Genomic DNA, 19,278 nt, shown 5'->3' on the forward strand with positions numbered 1-19,278 from the left:
ACTTTAAATTACTATAGCCTCGTTTTTTTATTTGCAAGAGTGTAAAAGTCATATTGTAAAAATCATGCTCAGGAAAAATCCTCCAAAGTTTGCCTTCTTTTTCTTCACTAAGTAATACTTTACATATAATAAATTATACATAATGAAAGTGTAGAACTTGGTAAGTTTTGTGTGTGCGTGTGTGTGTATATATATATATATATATATATATACACCCACAAAATCATTGCTATAATCAAGACAGAAAAATACTTTCATCACCCCTAAAAGATTCCTTGTGTCCCTTGGTAATCTCTTCATCCACGCCCTTGCCACCTCAGCCACATCTCAAGCAACCAATGATCTGCTTTTAGTCACTACAGATCATTTCCTGTTTTCCAGAATTCAATATAAATTGAATCATAGAGTGTACACTCTTTACTGTCTGGCTTCTTTCTCCTCACAAAATTATTCACTTCATCCATGTGGCTGCACATATTAACAGTTTACCTTTTGTTGTTAAAGTGTTCCACTGTATTGATACATCGTAACTGGTTTCTCAGTTCACCAACTGATGGACATTTGAATTGTTTCCAGTTTGGGCTATACAAACCAACCTGCTATGAACATTTGTGTATAAATCTTTATCTTTTGTTTCTCTGGGGTCAACAGTGAGGGATAGAATGACTGGGTCAGATGGTAGGTGTACATTAATGTTTTATGAAACTGCCAAACTGTCGCAAATTGAGTTTCCAATTTCACCAACACTTGACCATGGTGGCATGGTCATCTTTTGAGTTATCTGGGGGCCAGGGTTAGACATTCAAATAGGAACATGATGGCATCTCATTTTAGTTTCAATTTTCATTTTCCTAATAACTAATGACACTGAGCATCTTTTTATATGTTTACTTACCATCTGTACATCTTCTCTGTTGAAGTTTCTGCTTAAATCTTTCCCTCATTTTTTAATTGGGTTGTTTTTTCTCTTATTATTGAATTTTGAAAATTTATTATATAATCTGGATACAAGTCATTTGTTGGATATGTGATTTGCAAATATTTACTCCCAAATATCCCCACTCCAGTACTCTTGCCTGGAAAATCCCATGGGCGGAGGAGCCTGCAGTTCGTGGGGTCGCTAAGAGTCAGACATGACTGAGCGACTTCACTTTCACTTTCCACTTTCATGCATTGGAGAAGGAAATGGCAACCCACTCCTGTGTTCTTTCCTGGAGATTCCCAGGGACGGGGGAGCCTGGTGGGCTGCCGTCTATGGGGTCGCACAGAGTCGGACACGACTGAAGTGACTTAGCAGCAGCAGTAGCACTCCCAAATATTGTCTACAGCTTGTCTTTTTTTCCTTAATGTCAGTGTCTTTCACATAGAAGCTTACATTGTGACAAAGTCCAATTCATTAGTTAGGGCTGTGGGACTAGGCTATGGGACCACCATGCTGCACGTGTCTCAGGATGATACTAGTAAAGAGCCACACCTAGGATTCTGTCAAATACAGACAGTTCATCAGTGACAGAGAAAGACGCTACTAATTTAATTTCCTTTCTTAGATAAAATTTGGGCTAGAAATGTCTCTATTCATTTTACTTACTCTATCATTTAGCCTTAGCTGAAGGTTTTTTAAATGCTTGGCTTGATTGATTTGATTTTTCCTCTTTTCTCCTGTCTTTTCTTTTTCTGCACATAGAGCTGGTAACATATCACAACCAGAAAGGACATTCATAAGAACAGGATAATCTAAAAACTAATCAAGCAGTGGAGAAGAAATGACTATACTTTTCTTTGAGCAAAGCATATTCCCATAATGTCTGCTACAGTTCAGAATCTAAACACAAAAAGGTGGGAAAAAAAAAAAAAAACACAACCCAAGTGCCCATCAACTGATGAATGGATAAATAAAATATGGTATATCCACACAAGGGAATATCATTCAGCCATTAAAAAGGAAATACGTACCAACACATGCCACAACAGAGATTAACCTTGAAAACGTACGTTAAGTGAAAGATACCAGATACAAAAAACTACATATTAAATAACATCACTTATATGAAATGGCCAGAATAGGCAAACCAGGCAAATCCACAGAGACAGAAAGTTGTTTCCAGCAGCTGGAGACATGGGAAGGGAGGAATGAGCACTGACTGCTAATGGGCATAAAGTTTCGTGATAAGGATAAGGAGTGATAAGGATATTCTGGAGTCAGACAGCAGTAATGGTTTCATAACCCTGAGTTGCATACTTTAAAAAGGTGTAGTCAATGAAACATAAATTATATTTCAATAAAAAAATAAAAAGAATCCTTAACTGCAAGAACTAATGACATTTCAAAGAAGTGACAGCCGTCTATGTCCAGCTTCTTGATTTCTGTTAAAGAGTTCCTCTCAAAGCTGACTTTGAATCCTTAGAACAAGGGATCTCCACTGCTTGTTGGTATAAAGCATGGTATATACTAGAGCAGAAAGATTATTATGGCTAGACAGATTAAAATCAGTATTACCCTAGGTTGGGCCAACACTAGTAAAAAAAAAAATTTCTTTTAATGTAATGCTACAAGATGAAGTTCCTGTCCTTGAAGAACTCAAATCAACTTTCTCAATATTCAAAATAGTTGTGTTAGGTTCTGCAAGCCAGAAGAAGTCTAACCAGTGTCAAGAAAATAATACACAGACATTGAGAACAAAGATCAAAACAGGCAAAAAGCTAACAGAGGGCAAATAGAATAAACCAGTCTAATAATATTAAAATATTCTTTCATATTCAAAGGGCATCCACATAATTTTATCAAGTGTTATATTTTATTAAAATACAGACTATTCAGTGTTTCCATAAGAGTCAACAAGTCTTCATTTTTCATGTACTATTGTCATATTAATTTACCTGATTTTACTCCAAAAGTCAATTGGAGAAGGCAATGGCAACCCACTCTAGTATTCTTGCCTGGAGAATCCCATGGACAACAGAGCCTGGCGAGCTACAGTCCATGGGGTCACAAAGAGTAGGACACGACTGAGTGACTAACACATACACACACACTCCAAAAGTCCTAAACCAAAATCAAACAGGTTGAAATAATAAACCAGAGATCACATTTCATACTTTCCTATTTTAAATGAAACATGCAGAAGAAAAATTTATAAACTGTTTATTATTACTAAAATAATCAGTAAAGACAGAAAAAAAAATCTTCATATCTTTAAACAAATTTCTTCAAAGAGTGCATTTTGTTTACAGACATAATTAAAATGTTAGTCGCTCAGTCATGTCTGACTCTTTGCGAGTCCATGGACTGTAGCCTGCCAGCCTCCTCTATCCACTGAATTCTCCAGGCAAGAATACTGGGGTGGGTAGCCATTTCCTTCTAACAAATATACATATGTATTTTTTTTTTTAATCTTCTAGTCTGGCGAATTAATTCTTATGTCCAGCAGAGGGTGCTAGAGGAACATCAACTTGCTGTTCACAAATATTTTTCTCCAGTATCACCTAGAGAACTAACAATCATAATCTGACTCCCATTAGTCTCCCATCCTAATCTAATCAGCAAAGCAAGAGCAGAAAGAATAATAGAATTCAGATCAAAGTACAAAATCCAACACAAATTCATATACGCCACCAGCAAATTTAACTATATAGAAGTTTGCTTGTAATACAAAGATTATACTATATACTGTCTGTTCCCTAATACTATGAACATCGGAGTTCTTTATGTGCCAAAAAATGATCAAATATTTTATCATTTATTAGCTGGTTGTCACATCCTTTCTGACTTCAATATACTGCCAAGATTTTTTTACTCCAGTAAATTCTACTGTTCATTGTACCCAATTTTTTTTAATTTTATGATTTATATCTCATTAATCACAATAAACCCAATTAGATAATCTGCTCCACTTTAGAAAAGCTAGTGTTCATTCTTTGAAGAAGGTAACATACACAGAAAACGTTATTCTATCATAACACAGGACATGAGCCAATTCCAGTTCAGCAGCAGAAGTAACCAAACACATCCAGTCCACATTTGTGCTCCACATCACATCTGCTCCCATGGATTCCACAGGTCCGCTCCAAAGTTGCACAAAAGTTATGAAAACATGCATACAATGGATTTGCTGAGAGACTGGGCAAAAACAGTTCCTACTATTATTATACATTCTTGCCTCAAGTATACCCAGTCTTGAGGATTATATATGAACTTAAAGGGATCAGTCAAGCAGAAAAACCTTCATATATGACATGCAGTCTATTAAAATGGACATCAAGAAAAATAAGGGAGGAAATATCACACAAGTACCTGCTAATCAGAGATTTTTCAGTAGTGTGCTATACAGTTCTGAGTCCAAAAAACAGCTGTACAAAGTTTACCCCAGAATGTCAATAGCTGTGTAAACAGAAAGTGGTTGCTTATTTAACTTTCTTTTCAGATTTTATCACCTGATATTTTCCATTAATGAATACTTCTAGACGTAACCAATATAGTAATAATCCATCTTCAAGATGATTCCAATGGGTTGATTAATTCTAAAATGGTTACTTTAAAGGTAAGTATATATATTATATTTTAGTGGTTGTAAATAATATATTATATGTGTGTTAACAATTAACTATAATACTACCTGTGTGGGGGAAATCAAGACTAGTTACTATACTTGGAGTTCTTAAACTGAAGATCTCAAAGTATTTTATGTTATCAAAAAAGATATCTTAAAAAGTCAAAATCTCTAAGGAACAGAATTTACGAGCCACAAATTCTGATCGGCAGGGTAATAAATTAATTTAGCATCTTTAAAATCATCTTTACTTTAAAATTTCCAGTTTTAAAATCCATTATGAACATAGATACAAAATGTATACTACTTATAAGCACAATAGTATAACCCAGGTGATGTCATTACTTATCATTTATAGTTGGTAATCAACACAAGTAAGTGTTTAAAAAACATTTCTACAAACACATGATGCCTTTAAAAAGATGATTCATATAAGCTTCTTTTCATGGACAATATGAAAGGTGAGATCCACTTTCTTTTCCTTTTTCACTTGAGTATAGTATACGTATAAAGGAAAAAGCTACACTCTACCCTTCTTTATTTTACCATAATATAGAATATGACTGACAGGAGCAATTAGGAATTTATTTGCAAACACTGCTCTCTCTCCTTTATAATCTTCATGAGATTCTTCAGTTCTCTCAAAACTAGGTTTGCATCTTCTCTTTTCTCTTTTCTTATTGAGTTAAGCTTATTTCCCATGATAAAAAAAAAAAAAAAAAACCTCCCCTAGTTGTAAAGAGATTTATAAAAGCTACGGATATTTCTTTTTCCAGTTCACTTTTCCCTTGGTTCTCTGGTACCCAGCACCACATTCAGAAAATTGGATTGGGAGTTTGTTTTGGTTTTTTTTTAATCTAAGAAACCATTGATCCATGTTAAGAAGATTAAGCCACATATATATAAATTTCTTTAGCCCAGGCACATTAAAAAAATCACCTTTTCATGAAATGTAACTGCTAAAGCTTCATTTATTAGGGTAAATGCCTATTATATTAGTTAATTTAGTTTACTATTACTGACATTAAATAATGTGCGCTGTTAAATTAAAATTTCAACAATTTTGCTCTTTACTATTATTTGATTTTATATTAATCCTTTTTTAAAAATAACACTGATTCAGTTCAGTTCAGTTCAGTCACTCAGTCGTGTTCAACTCTTTGCGACTCCGTGAACCATAGCACACCAGGCCTCCCTGTCCATCACCAACTCCCGAAGTCCACCCAAACCATTATATGATTATCACTTCAGTTCAGTCGCTCAGTCATGTCCAACTCTTTGCAACTCCATGGACTGCAGCACACCAGGCTTCCCTGTCCATCGCCAACTCCCAGAGCTTGCTCAAACTCATGTCCATTGAGTCAGTGATGCCATCCAACCATCTCATCCTCTGCCGTCCCCTTCTCCTCTCGCCTTCAGTCTCTCCCAGCATCAGGGTCTTCTTCAATGAGTCGGTTCCTCGCATCAGGTGGCCAGAGTATTGGAGTTTCAGCTTCAGCATCAGTCCTTCCAATAAATATTCAGGACTGATTTCCTTTAGGATTGACTGGTTTGATCTCCTTGCAGTCCAAGGGACTCTCAAGAGTCTTCTCCAACACCACAGTACAAAAGCATCAATTCTTCGGCGCTCAGCTTTTTTTAGAATCCAACTCTCACATCCATACATGATTACCGGAAAAACCACAGCTTTGACTAGATGGACCTTTGTTGGCAAAGTAACATCTCTGCTTTTTAATATGCTGTCTAGGTTGGTCATAGCTTTTCTTCCAAGGAGCAAGTGTCTTTTAATTTCATGGCTGCAGTTACCATCTGCAGTGACTTTGGAGCCCAGAAAAATAAAGTCTCTCACTGCTTCCATTGTTTCCCCATCAATTTGCCATGAAGTAATGGGACCAGATGCCATGATCTTAATTTTCTGAATGTTGAGTTTTAAGCCAGCTTTTTCACTCTCCTCTTGCACTTTCATCAAGAGGCTCTTTAGTTCTTCTTCACTTTCTGCCATAAGGGTGGTGTCATCTGCATATCTGAGGTTACTGATGTTTCTCCCAGCAATCTTGATTGCAGCTTGTGCTTCATCCAGCCTGGCATTTCACATGATGTACTCTGCAAAGAAGTTAAATAAGCAGGGTGACAATATACAGCCTTGATGTACTCCTTTCTCAATTTGGAACCAGTCTGTTATTCCATGTCCAGTTCTAACTGTTGCTTCTTGATCTGCATACAGATTTCTCAGGAGGTAGGTCAGGTGGTCTGATTCCCATCTCTTTAAGAATTTTCCACAGTTTATTATGATCCACACAGTCAAAGGCTTTGGTGTAGTCATAAAGCAAAAGTAGATGTTTTTCTGGAACTCTCTCATTTTTTCGATGATCCAGTGGATGTTGGCAATTTGATCTCTGTGTTGTACCTAGAATTACTAGTTCTTAATGACTCCATGCACGTGTGCGCGCTTGCACAGTCATAATAGAATGTAAAACTAGCATAAACTGCTCTCTAGAAATTTAACTTCTCCTTCATTATATCATCATCTTGTCAAACAGTCAATATAAAATACATTCACTTAAATATACAGCAAAAATCTGTAAGGTATCTAAACATGAAGAATTATAGATAAGTGAAAGGACTATACTTGTTTACTTTGTTGTTCAGTCACTCAGTCATGTCTGACTCTTTGTGAGCCACAGACTGCAGTATGCCAGGCTTCCCTGTCCTTCACTATCTCCCAGAGTTTACTCAAACTCATGCCCATTGAGTCAATGATGCCATTCAACCACCTCATCCTCTGTCACCTCTTTCTCCTCCTGTCCTCAATTTTTCCTGGCATCAGGGTCTTTTCCAATAATCTGGCTCTTTGAATCACTTGTCTAAAGTTTTGGAGCTTCAGCTTGGGCATCAGTCCTTCCAAAGAACATTCAGGGTTGATTTCCTTTAGGACTGACTGGTTTGATCTCCTTGCTGTCCCAGAGACTCTCAAGAGTCTTCTCCAGCCCTACAGTTCAAAAGTGTCAATCTTCAGCACTCAGCCTTCTTTATGGTCTGACTCTCTCATCCATAAATGACTACTGGAAAACCATAGCTTTGACTATATGGACCTTTGTTGGCAAAGTCCATTTAGAAAATTATTAAAAATAGAATAAAAATAGAGACTCTTTGGACACCCTCAAAGCTTCAAATTCTCCAAAAGCAGAGACCTGGGATTATCAAAAGTATCCACAGAGTAGCTAAGAAAAATCTCAGTGTAAAACTAGCCTAAAACAGTTTTATATTTACAACATTAATCAGTTTAAAAATAAGACATTGGGGCAAGTAAGCATTTTACAAGAAAAAAATCAATTCTGAGTTATCCAAAAACAAATCCTAAAGGTTAGACATTAGACATTTCCTCAATTGAGTCAAAATTGACTTATCAAGAATCTTACCCACAAAAATCACTGTTACCTAGCACTTCTTCATACCTAGAGGCAATTAAAATGCTTTTAGTGATGACCACAGACTTTTACAGCATCCTAAAGTAACTTCTAAATGATTTTTTTAATTCTAAGTATATTTAGAACTTTAACCCTGTTCTAATTCTTTTCTAATAGGCTATCTACAAACACATATTAAAAATGATTATATAAAATATGATTATACTTTCTGAGTCTTCTGCCTCGAAAATGATTTTCAGCACAAAAAACAAGCTAAAAATATTACTTAAAATATAATCTCACTTTCAATGTTTTTCCTTTAGCCTTATATAAAATAAGACCACATGTGATAAGAGTATAAGTAATTTATCTTTGCCAAGTTCATACTTGGCATTAATAATAAGGAACCCATACCTCATTTTCCTTATTACTAACATCTTACAATCACAGAGCATAAATAACTCATTACAATGTATAATGGGTCCGACCCTCGGCTCCAGCGCACCAAGACTCGGCGCTCCTCCACGAGGAACGGGTGAAAAAGTTTGTTTTGTGGGTGAGAGGGGACCTCGGCGCCCAGACAACGCTCCCACTGCAACTCTGCCGCAGCTGGCCATTCTTTTTCTTCGGTTTCCCTGTCGCTGACCCAGGGCACGAAAGAGCTCTGCTGTCTGGACTGAAAATAGGGGGGCTTACCTGCAAGTGCGAGAGGGGAGCGTCCACTACCGGCTAGAAGTTGGTGCTGGTCCCCAAATTTTTTGTTTTTAAATGTATAATGGACCTGAATAGATATTTCCCCAACGATATACAAATGACCAATAAGCACATGAAATGATATTCAACATCATTAGTGATGAGAGAAATGCAAAGCAAAACCACAAGATACCATTATACATCCGCTAAAGTGGTTACAGTTGGAAATAATGATAATAACAAGTGTTGGTGAGCATCTGAAGACACTGGAACCCTCATACATTGCTGGTGGAAATGAAAAACAGTACTATCACTGTGTAAAACAGTCTGACAGTTTCCCAAAAAGTTAAAAACAGCGTTATCATGTCACCCAGCAGTTCCACTCCAAGGTGAAACCAAAGACATGTCCACACAAAACACTGCACACAAATGTCCACAGAGGCATTTATCCATAATAGTCCAAAAGTGAAAACAACATGAGTGTCTATCTCCTGATGAAAGGATACACAAAGTGTGATCTTATATATATATATCGTAATAGAGAGGAATAAAGTGCTGATACGTAATACAACATGGACGAATCCTAAAAACATCATGCTAAGTGAAAAAACTTACAGAACACCACATATCATATGATTCTATTAATATGAAATGTCCAGAACAGGCTATAGAACCAGAAGATGACTAATGTCTTTTTAGGATGAGAGGTTGGGAGAAGAGGAGAATGAGAACAGACAAATATATAGAAACAGAAGTAGATTAATGTCTTTTTAGGGTGAGAGGATAGGAAAGAGGAGAGTGCTAGCTCTTTGGTGTGGAGTTTCTTACTGACGTGATGAAAACACACTCAAATAAACTGTTGTGATAGTTGTACAGCTCTGTGAATATACTAAAACCCACTGAATTGTACACTATAAATGGGTGAATTTGTAGCATGCAAATTATCTCAATAAAGTTTTTAATATCATCAGTATGAAAAATTTAACCTCCAGGCATCCACCTCCCCACCTTGACTAGCCCTATAACTACACTTCTCTAACCACTACACAAACTCACAAACTGGACGTTTATTACCTGGAAACTGTCAGTCTGAACCCAGGTTGGGCATGGAGAGACATGAGGTGGGCAGATCAGGAGTAGGAGAGCTGGTACACAAGAGTGAAACCAGGGGAAATTCTGTACACTGAAGAGAATGATACACAGATTTTTCCTCCATTTCCTTCTTCCATTTAATAACCACCAAAGAGGAAACTGGCAGATCACTCCTTGTAGAACTCAAGAAACAAAGAGAAAACACCTATAGACTGTAATATTTCCCCAGTTGCCAATGAAAGATTCAGCACATCTCCTCACTCTACAGTAAGGTTTCCCTAAGACCAATACTTGTATTTGAGTGCTACTCAGCATCTCCAAATGGATGTCTAATGGGCATGCCAATTTTAACGTTATCTAAAACCAAACTCCTTGCCTTTCTCAAATTTACTTCACTTGCGTTCTTGCCCCCACTGAGTAAACAACAGCATCATTCCCCAAAGGCTCAAGCCAAAATCTTTGGCATTATCCTTTATTCCCTTTCTTTTTCTCTCACAAGCCAGGTCCAATGAGTCTGCAAACCCTACTGGTTCTATCTTCTAAAAACACATAGAAAATCTGACCACCTCATCTACTACTGCTGCTGCTGCTGCTGCTAAGTCGCTTCAGTCATGTTCGACTCTGTGCCCACCAGGCTCCCCCGTCCCTGGGATTCTCCAGGCAAGAACACTGGAGTGGGTTGCCATTTCCTTCTCCAACGCATGAAAGTGAAAAGTAAAAGCGAAGTCACTCAGTCATGTCCGACTCTTAACGACCCCATGGACGGCAGCCCACCAGGCTCCTCCGTCCATGGGATTCTCCAAGCAAGAGTACTGGAGTAGGTTGCCATTGCCTTCTCCCTCTACTTTGGTCTAAAATACCACAATCTCAAATAATTTTAATAGTTTCCTAAGTGGCCTCTTATAATCTGTCTTCCAAAGAGTATACAGACAAATCAGAGGGGACACGTCATTCCTCTCCTCAAAACTGCCCAATATCTTTATATCTCAGAAAGAAAGCCAAAGTTCTTACAAAATTCCAAGACCTCAAGACTCTATAACATCTACCTACCATTCAATATACCCTACTAATCTCTTCTCTTGTTCAATACATTTCAACCACAACGGCCTACTTGCTGTTTCTCATACTTTTCAAGCACATTCACATCTCGTGGCCTTTATACTTTCTATTCCTGTGTCTCCTGCATTGGTAGGCAGATTCCTCACCACTAAGACAACAGGGAAGCCCTCCACTGAATTTTTTATTGAAACTGCTTTAATCCATAATATAATTTAGGGAGGATTCATATCTGTACACTGTTAAGTGTTTCCAAAATATTTCACCATTTTCTCTTAAGACTCTCAGTTACAATTCATAATTTTTAATGTACTTGTTGTTAGCTCTATTTCTATTTTGTCATTGTGGTAACAAAAACATTTTTAGTATCTTATTCTCTAATTATTGCTGGTATGTAAGATGTAAACATAATTATTATATATTATTTTCTTTTTGACCTTCTTATTGAATGTTCTTACTGGCGTCAATAATTTCAAAGTTGATTTTCTTGACCATTTAGGGTTATTACCGTATTATCTAAAAATAATAAGAATCATACCTCTTTCTTTCCAAAAATTAAAATTCTTATCATTGTTCTTACTTTTATATATTTTTGGCTAAAATTCTTGGCACAATGTTAAATGACAGAAGTGAGTTTAACAAGAGCACCTTCAGCATTTTATCATTAAATACTCTTTATAAATGTTTATTTACCTTATAAGAATTATAAATTATGTTTAAGAGTGCTTTATTTTTGAAATAATTTCCCACAAAGAAAAAGAAAATCCTTTTTTAAAATTAAGAAATAAGTTAGATATCTCTAAAGATTAAAGGGGTTATCAGTATCATTTACCCATAAAAATCACATTTTTTATTCTTAAATTAATGCTTCTCTCCCATCTAAAGTCTAACTTGAAAAGCATTTCACAAAACTAAGCAGCTACACAGGATTCAAACACTCAAAATTAGAATTTAATATTAGGTATACAAAATCTTTTCCTGCGTTGTTTCCCCAACCCTGTAATGTTAACAGTTACCTTCAAACTTTCCAAATTTTTCAGGACAATTAATTGTTTTAAATGAGTATTTTTTAATTAGGAGCAAAATAAAATGTACTCAGATACAAAAGTTTTTAAGGAAGCCAATATTCAATATAAATAAATGTCAAAATATTGTTTTACTGCAGAGAAAAACTTTCTCTGACCTTAAATTACCTACTGGACAACATATATATGCTATAAAAAAAATGAAAAAATATACCTCAAACTCTTTTCTAAGACGTTCCTCGCGTTGAGTACTAAACTCAAGTTCACTTGTTTGCCGCCGTAAAAGGTCAGAGCACTCCATGTGTTCAGCTTCTAATTTTTCTACTTTCTTGTGCATATTTTGTACAGCATTATCTTGCTCCTAGAAAACAGTTCAGTTCTGCATCATTAAAGTTTATAAGCCAACAATGACTAAAATTTAATGAGCAACTACACCTGTACTTCAACCATCATAATAGGTTCATTTATATAAGCAAGAGAGGTCTAGATATTATTCAGTGATGTTTCAGAGTATACATGTATTTTAAAAGCACTACTGGAGTTTTATAATTAATACATGTTACAACTGAAAATGTATATAGCTTACTATAATGTTTGCTAGTTCAACTGACCTCTGAGAATATTTACATAAAGTTCAACTGTCATATAAAGGTTTTCCCTTCTCATTAAAATTTTATTTAAATATTTAGTAAAATAAATGTATGTTTCTCCTTTGTGTGATAAGGAATGATTAGCTTGAATACATAATAATGGCCCTTGAGAGATTTTTATGTGAGTTCATACTTTCTATGCTTAGAGCTTTTAAAGTTGCAGCCACTAGATGGCTGTATTTCATTTTCTCTTCAGTTTTCAAGATTTTAAATCTTTGCTGTACTACTGAAAGAAAATAGCATCAAGCAGTTCTATTTAAATCTCTCAATCTTCTTTTCCAACTAAACTCAGAAATCAGTTTAATTTTATAGAAGTTCAAATATAAAGTTAACACACATATCAAAGATATTTCCACAGTAACTAATCTAGACTCATCATTCTCACTTAAGGTCTTTGACAAAGTCCTGTTTACCATTTTTACCAGCATCATCTGATTTGGGAACATACACACATATATTACACACAAATATACATGTTTCCACGTATTCCTAGCCACTCAAAAGTTGTCATCAGAGTCTGAGTGAGAATGTTGCAAGCACCAAATATAATTCTCTATAAAAGATTCTAAGTTTGGAAAGGACCCGGCAGCATAGTCCACAATCAAAGAGTGAAGAACAAAATTTAAATTTCTTCTCTTCACATTCCCTCATTTATAATTTATAATTCATATTCATATGAACTCTTAAGAATTATTTTCTTAATAATTTCCTTAATGGAAATTCCTTAATATACAGAAGTTCATCTACTTATACATTCTCAATCTTTAAGCTATCATAGATAAGAACAAAGCTGGGTACCATAGCAGGAGTGTGCCAACACTGTCTACAACCAACAGAAGCACTCACAGTTTTTATCATGACTCTATGGATTCAGAAACAAATGGTTTGATGAATAGTGTTATGTAATCCGATTATATCATAAGAGTATCTTCATATATGAAAGCATGTTTAAGACCATTAAGCATACACAAGTATCAGACACCATTATTATTCTATATGATAGGACCTTCTCATTCAAGCAATCAGTAGTATTAATTCAAATCCACTGTTAAATTACATGCCTTCTTCATTTACAGATACATAATCTCCAACTTTCAACCATCTACTTAGACTACTGTGTATACATTAAAAAGAATAAAGAGCAATTTACAAAGCTAATTCAAAGTAATACAAGTAACTTGAAATTTAAAAAAAGTCTATAACCAGGAAAACTTATCTCATAGTGGATGGCAGTTATTTCAAGCACTATTAAATCAAATAAAAGCTATTAAAATACTCAGTAAGTCTCACAGGATTTATTTATCAGATGACTTGTGATTCCCATTCTATTGATAAGTAATATAGAAAGAATACAATCATTCCAAATACTACACTAATGGATGCCCATCATTCCATGTGAGTTTGAATTTAATCCTATAAAAAAGAACTGAAATTGAACTGCTGATCAGTTAGGACTTTTACTTTATGATGCTTGACTTATATTAAATATCACTTAACAGACAGCTTTCAAATAAAAGTCTTTCAAGATGTAGATGAAATTCTGACCTAAAAATCACAGTTTTAACGTAGAAGTTGTCATCACTAATATTATGTGATAATTACTATACATTATTGGATGTAGATATAAACATACCTACACAGTTTTTTCTGAAAAAAAAAAAAAAAAAATGTTTTCCTCAGTATAGTTTTTAGGAATTCTCTTCACATTCTATTCACATAATTATGTAAGAAACTTATATTACAGAATTAAGCTAACAGATTACATTAATTAAAATTACCTTGATTAGTTTCCTAATGTTAGACTCACTTGGCATTTCTTATATAAAGGCTTTTTATATTATATCTTTTTTCTATTTTGCCATATTCAGTTGGCTAATTTTATATAATATTTTTGCACCTATATTCATGAGTGAGATTGACTATAATTATCTTTTCTTGTATCCTTGTCAGTTTAGTGTCAGGATTATTAGTTTGGTATGTTATCAAGATAACATACTTATCTTTCTTATTCTCTGGTAGAGTTTAAAGAAGACTGAAATTATTTGCTCCCTGAATGTTTCTTTCTGTTCATTCATGGAGCAATATAAGCCTGGGATTTTGACGATGACTCAATCTAGTTTTCTGCTTCCTTCATCTTTGTAAGTTAGTTGGGGAAGGTAGGAGGGTTTTATCTGTTTCAAATATCCACCAGATAATCCTACAGCAAAAATCATGGTTGAAAGAGCTAATACTGAAAAGCCTCCAATAAGTTTTTTAGTCCCTCACTCTTAAACACAAGAAAACGTGATATTTTAAAAATTCCCCAACATAAAAGGTGAGTTCTAAATCAAACGGGAAGGACAAAAAACACTCCTTGAGAGGAATATATACAAAGAGAAGAAAACTTCAGAATATCTTCAGAGAACATAAATAGTTCCAGAAAGGCAGAGTAAGGACCACCAAAAATTCTCTCCTCCATTAAAGCTACAAGAACACTGGCAAGGACTTCCTTGGTGGTACAGTGGATAAGAATCTACCTGCCAGTGCAGGAGACATGGGTTCAATCCCTAGTCTGGGAAGATTCCACATGCTGCAGAGCAACTAAGCTCATGCGCCACAACTCCTGAGCCAACACTCTAGAGCCCATGGGCCACAAGTCCTGAAGCCTGTGTGCCTAGAGCCCACGCTGCACAAGAGAAGCCACCACCAGCCTCTGCTCCCCAAAACTACAGAAAGACCGCATGTAACAACAAAGACCCAGCACAGACATAAATATAAATAAACTTTAAAAATTAAAAAAAGAACACTGGAAAAAAATATCAAGATCAAATTTTTTCATAACCAGAAATTTACCAAAGGCTTACACTTTACCTAAGAAGCATTTTATCTATATAAAATCATCTGAATCTCAGTAAGAACAGCAAGTTTTGTGACATTTAAACTTGCCCTAATTCCACACTCCACTCCTCCAACTCCTGGTGGCCTTGAAAATCAATAGTCTTGATATAACAGCCAAGACATGGAAATAACCTTAATGTCCATCAGTGGATAAACAGATTAAAAAAATATGGTATATAGCAGACAGATGTATGTGTGTATATGTTATATATACAGTTGGCTCTGGAACGACATGGGTATGTGTTTGAACTGCATGGGTCCACTTCTACATAATTTTTTTCAATAAATACTTTGGATAATTTTTTGGAGATTTGTGACAATTTGAATAACTTCACAAATTGCATAGCCTAGAAACAGTAAAAAAAAAAAAAATTAAGTTAGGTATGTCAAGAATGCATAAAACAGATATAGGTTCTAGTCCATTTTATCATTTACCACTGTAAAATATACATAAATCTATTATTAAAAATTAAAATTTATCAAAACTTATGCACATAGAGTGGAGAAGGCGATGGCACCCCACTCCAGTACTCTTGCCTGGAAAATCCCATGGACGGAGGAGCCTGGTAGGCTGCAGTCCATGAGGTCGCAAAGAGTCGGACACGACTGAGCGACTTCACTTTCACGCATTGGAGAAGGAAATGGCAACCCACTCCAGTGTTCTTGCCTGGAGAATCCCTGGGACGGGAGAGCCTGGTGGGCTGCCATCTATGGGGTCGCACAGAGTCAGACATGACTGAGGCGACTTAGCAGCAGCAGCAGCATGCACATAAAGACTGTACATGGCCTCACATTCCAACGAAATGTAAACATAAAGATGCAGTGTTATAACTCCATAAGATTAACTGTAATCATAGTGTATGACTGTAATAATTTTGTATCCACCTCCTGTTGCATTGCTCAAGTGAGCTCAAATGTTACAAGCATCTGCTTAAAATGGGCCTGATGCTAGTCATCTCCACATGAGCAATTCATCTTTCCAGTAAGTTTCATACTGCAGCAAAAAGTGATTGATCAATCTCTCTCTCTCCCTCTCTCTCTCTCTCTCTCAATTCTCACTTTTTCACTGTGCTTAGTGCAATACTGTAAACCCTGAATAACACCACGGGACCCATATAAAGTACCATTACTGATGTTGGAAGTGCTCTCTAGAAGCAAAGAAAAATCATGACATAACAAGAAAAAGTTGAACTGTTTGATAGGCACCATAGCTTCAGGTCTATAGCTGTGACTGCCTGCCATTTCAAGATAAATGAATCTAGTGTAGGGACCCCTATAAAAGAAAAAGAAATCAGTGATGCCATGGCTGAAGCTACAAGAGCAGGTATGAAAACTTTGCACTTTTGGCGATATACCTTTTTTATCTTATACTGAAAAGGCAGCTTTTAGGTGGGTGCGGCATTGCTCTAAGAAAGCCATACCTATAGACTCTAACATGATTAGAGAAAAAAGCCAAGTCACTGTATGACTTCTTAAAGCAAAAGAAGGTGAAGGATCTCAAGCTGGAGAGTTTAATGCCAGCAAAGAATGGTTTGATAATTTTAAAACGAGGTCTGGCTTTAAAAAATGCAAAGATAACAGGAAAAGCAACTTCTGATAACTGAGAGGCAGCAGATAAGTTTCCAGATGCCTTTAAGAAAATCACTGAGGACTAAGATATGGCCCAAATGAAGCTATCTACAAAACAGAAACAGATGCACAGACACAGAGCACAGACTTGTTGCTAAGGAGGAGGGGGCAGGTGAGGCATGGACTGGGAGTCTGGGGTTGCTAGATAGAAACTATTGCATTTAGAATGGATAAACAACATTCTGTTACACAGCACAGGAAACTACTAATATATCCAATCTCCTAGGATAAACCTTAATGGAAAAGAATATTTTTAAAATGTATATATATATTTAAAATCACTTTTAAATTATTTTAAGCCACTTTGTTGTATAGCAGAAATTAGCACAACGTTGTAATCAACTATAATTCAGTTTAAAAAAAAAGAAAATCATTGAGGAGAAAGGATATCTGCCTGAACAGGTTTTTAATGCAGACCAAAATGCCTCATTCTGAAAAAAATACCTAAATGACATTTATTCATAAGGAAGAGAAGCAAGCATATAGGGTTTAAGGCAGGAAGGGACAGACTAACTTTATTGCTCTGTGCAAATGAAGTTGGATTTTATCATCAGTTCTGCTCTTATCTATAAAGCTGCAAATCCCTGAGCTGACATTTCCTTGGTTGTACAACAAGAAGGCCTAAACAACAAGAATACATTTTCTGGATTGGGTCCATAGATGCTTTGTCCTTAAAGTCAGGAAATGCCTTGCCAGTAAGTGACTGCCTTTTAAAGTTGTCTTGTCATTGAACAAGCTGCCCCTGGCCACCCAGAACCCCATATGTTTAACACTCAGTTCAGTTCAGTCGCTCAGTTGTGTCCAACTCTTTGCGACTCCACAGACTGCAGCATGCCAGGCCTCCCTGACCATCACCAACTCCTGGAATTTACTCAAACTCATGTCCATTGTTAGGTGATGCCACCCAACCATCTCATCCTCTGTCGTCCCCTTCTCCTTCCACCTTCAACTTTCCCAGCATCAGGGTCTTTTCCAGCGAGTCAGTTCTTCATATCAGGTGGCCAAAGGACTGGAGTTTCAGCTTCAACATCACTTCTTCCAATGAATACCCACGACTGATCTCCTTTAGGATGGACTGGTTGGATCTCCTTGCAGTCCAAGGGACTCTCAAGAGTCTTCTCCAACACCACAGTTCAAAAGCATCAATTCTTCGGCGCTCAGCCTTCTTCACAGTCCAACTCTCACATCCATACATGACCACTGGAAAAACCATAGCCTTGACTAGATGGACCTTTGTTGGCAAAGTAATGTCTCTGCTTTTGAATATGCTATCTAGGTTGGTCATAACTTTTCTCCCAAGGTGTAAGTGTCTTTTAATTTCATGGCTGCAGTAACCATCTTCAGTGATTTTGGAGCCCCCTGCAAAAAAAAGTCTGTCACTGTTTCCACTGTTTCCCCATCTATTTGCCATGAAGTGATGGGACACAAAGCTATGAACTTAGTTTTCTCAATGTGCAGAGGTCTGAGAGAGTGTGGTCCACTGGAGAAGGGAATGGCAAACCACATTCAGTATTCTTGCCTTGAGAACCCCAAGAACACTAAGAAAGGCAAAAAGATAGGACACTGAAAGATGAACTCCCCAGGTTGGTAGGTGCCCATTATGCTCCTGGAGATCAGTGGAGAAATAACTCCAGAAAGAATGAAGGGATGGAGCCAAAGCAAAAACAACACCCAGTTGTGGATGGAACTAGTGATAGAAGCAAGGTTCAATGCTGTACAGAGCATTACTGCTTAGGAACCTGGAGTGTAAGGTCCATGAATCAAGGCAAATTGGAAGTGGTCAAACAGTACATGGCAAGACTGAACATCAACATTCCAGGAATCAGCGAACTAAGATTGACTGGAATGGGTGAATTTAACTCAGATGACCATTTTATCTACTACTGTGGGCAGGAATCCTCAGAAGAAATGGAGTAGCCATCATGGTCAACAAAAGAGTCCAAAATGCAGTACTTGGATGCAATCTCAAAAACGACAGAATGATTTCTGTTCATTCCCAAGGCAAACCATTCATTCTCATGGTAACCCAAGTCTAGGCCCTGACCTGTAACACTGAAGAAGCTGAAGCTGAATGGTACTATGAAGACCTACAAGACCGTCTAGAACGAATACCCAAAAAAGATGTTCTTTTCATTATGGAGGACTGGAATGCAAAAATAGGAAATCAAGAAACACCTGGAGTAACAGGCAAATTTGGCGTTGGAGTACAAAATGAAGCAGGGCTAAGCCTAATTGAGTTCTGCCAAGAACACATTGGTCATAGCAAATACCCTCTTCCAACAACACAAGAGAAGAATCTACA

The 19,278-nt window shown here is 36.4% G+C and overlaps 1 protein-coding gene across 16 annotated transcripts in view; it reads right to left on the minus strand.

The window, feature by feature from the left end:
* CCDC171 (coiled-coil domain containing 171) overlaps positions 1–19,278 on the minus strand; it is a 338,655-nt gene that overhangs the window by 271,575 nt on the left and 47,802 nt on the right. For all 16 annotated transcript variants that reach the window (XM_044939834.2, XM_044939830.2, XM_044939831.2 and 13 more), the window contains one exon: positions 12,035–12,181. In XM_044939834.2, the coding sequence (XP_044795769.2) occupies positions 12,035–12,181 (147 nt within the window). The remainder of the gene's footprint in view (positions 1–12,034; positions 12,182–19,278) is intronic.

Source organism: Bubalus bubalis, chromosome 3, assembly GCF_019923935.1.
Source record: "Bubalus bubalis isolate 160015118507 breed Murrah chromosome 3, NDDB_SH_1, whole genome shotgun sequence".
NCBI classification, from domain to species: Eukaryota; Metazoa; Chordata; class Mammalia; order Artiodactyla; family Bovidae; genus Bubalus; species Bubalus bubalis.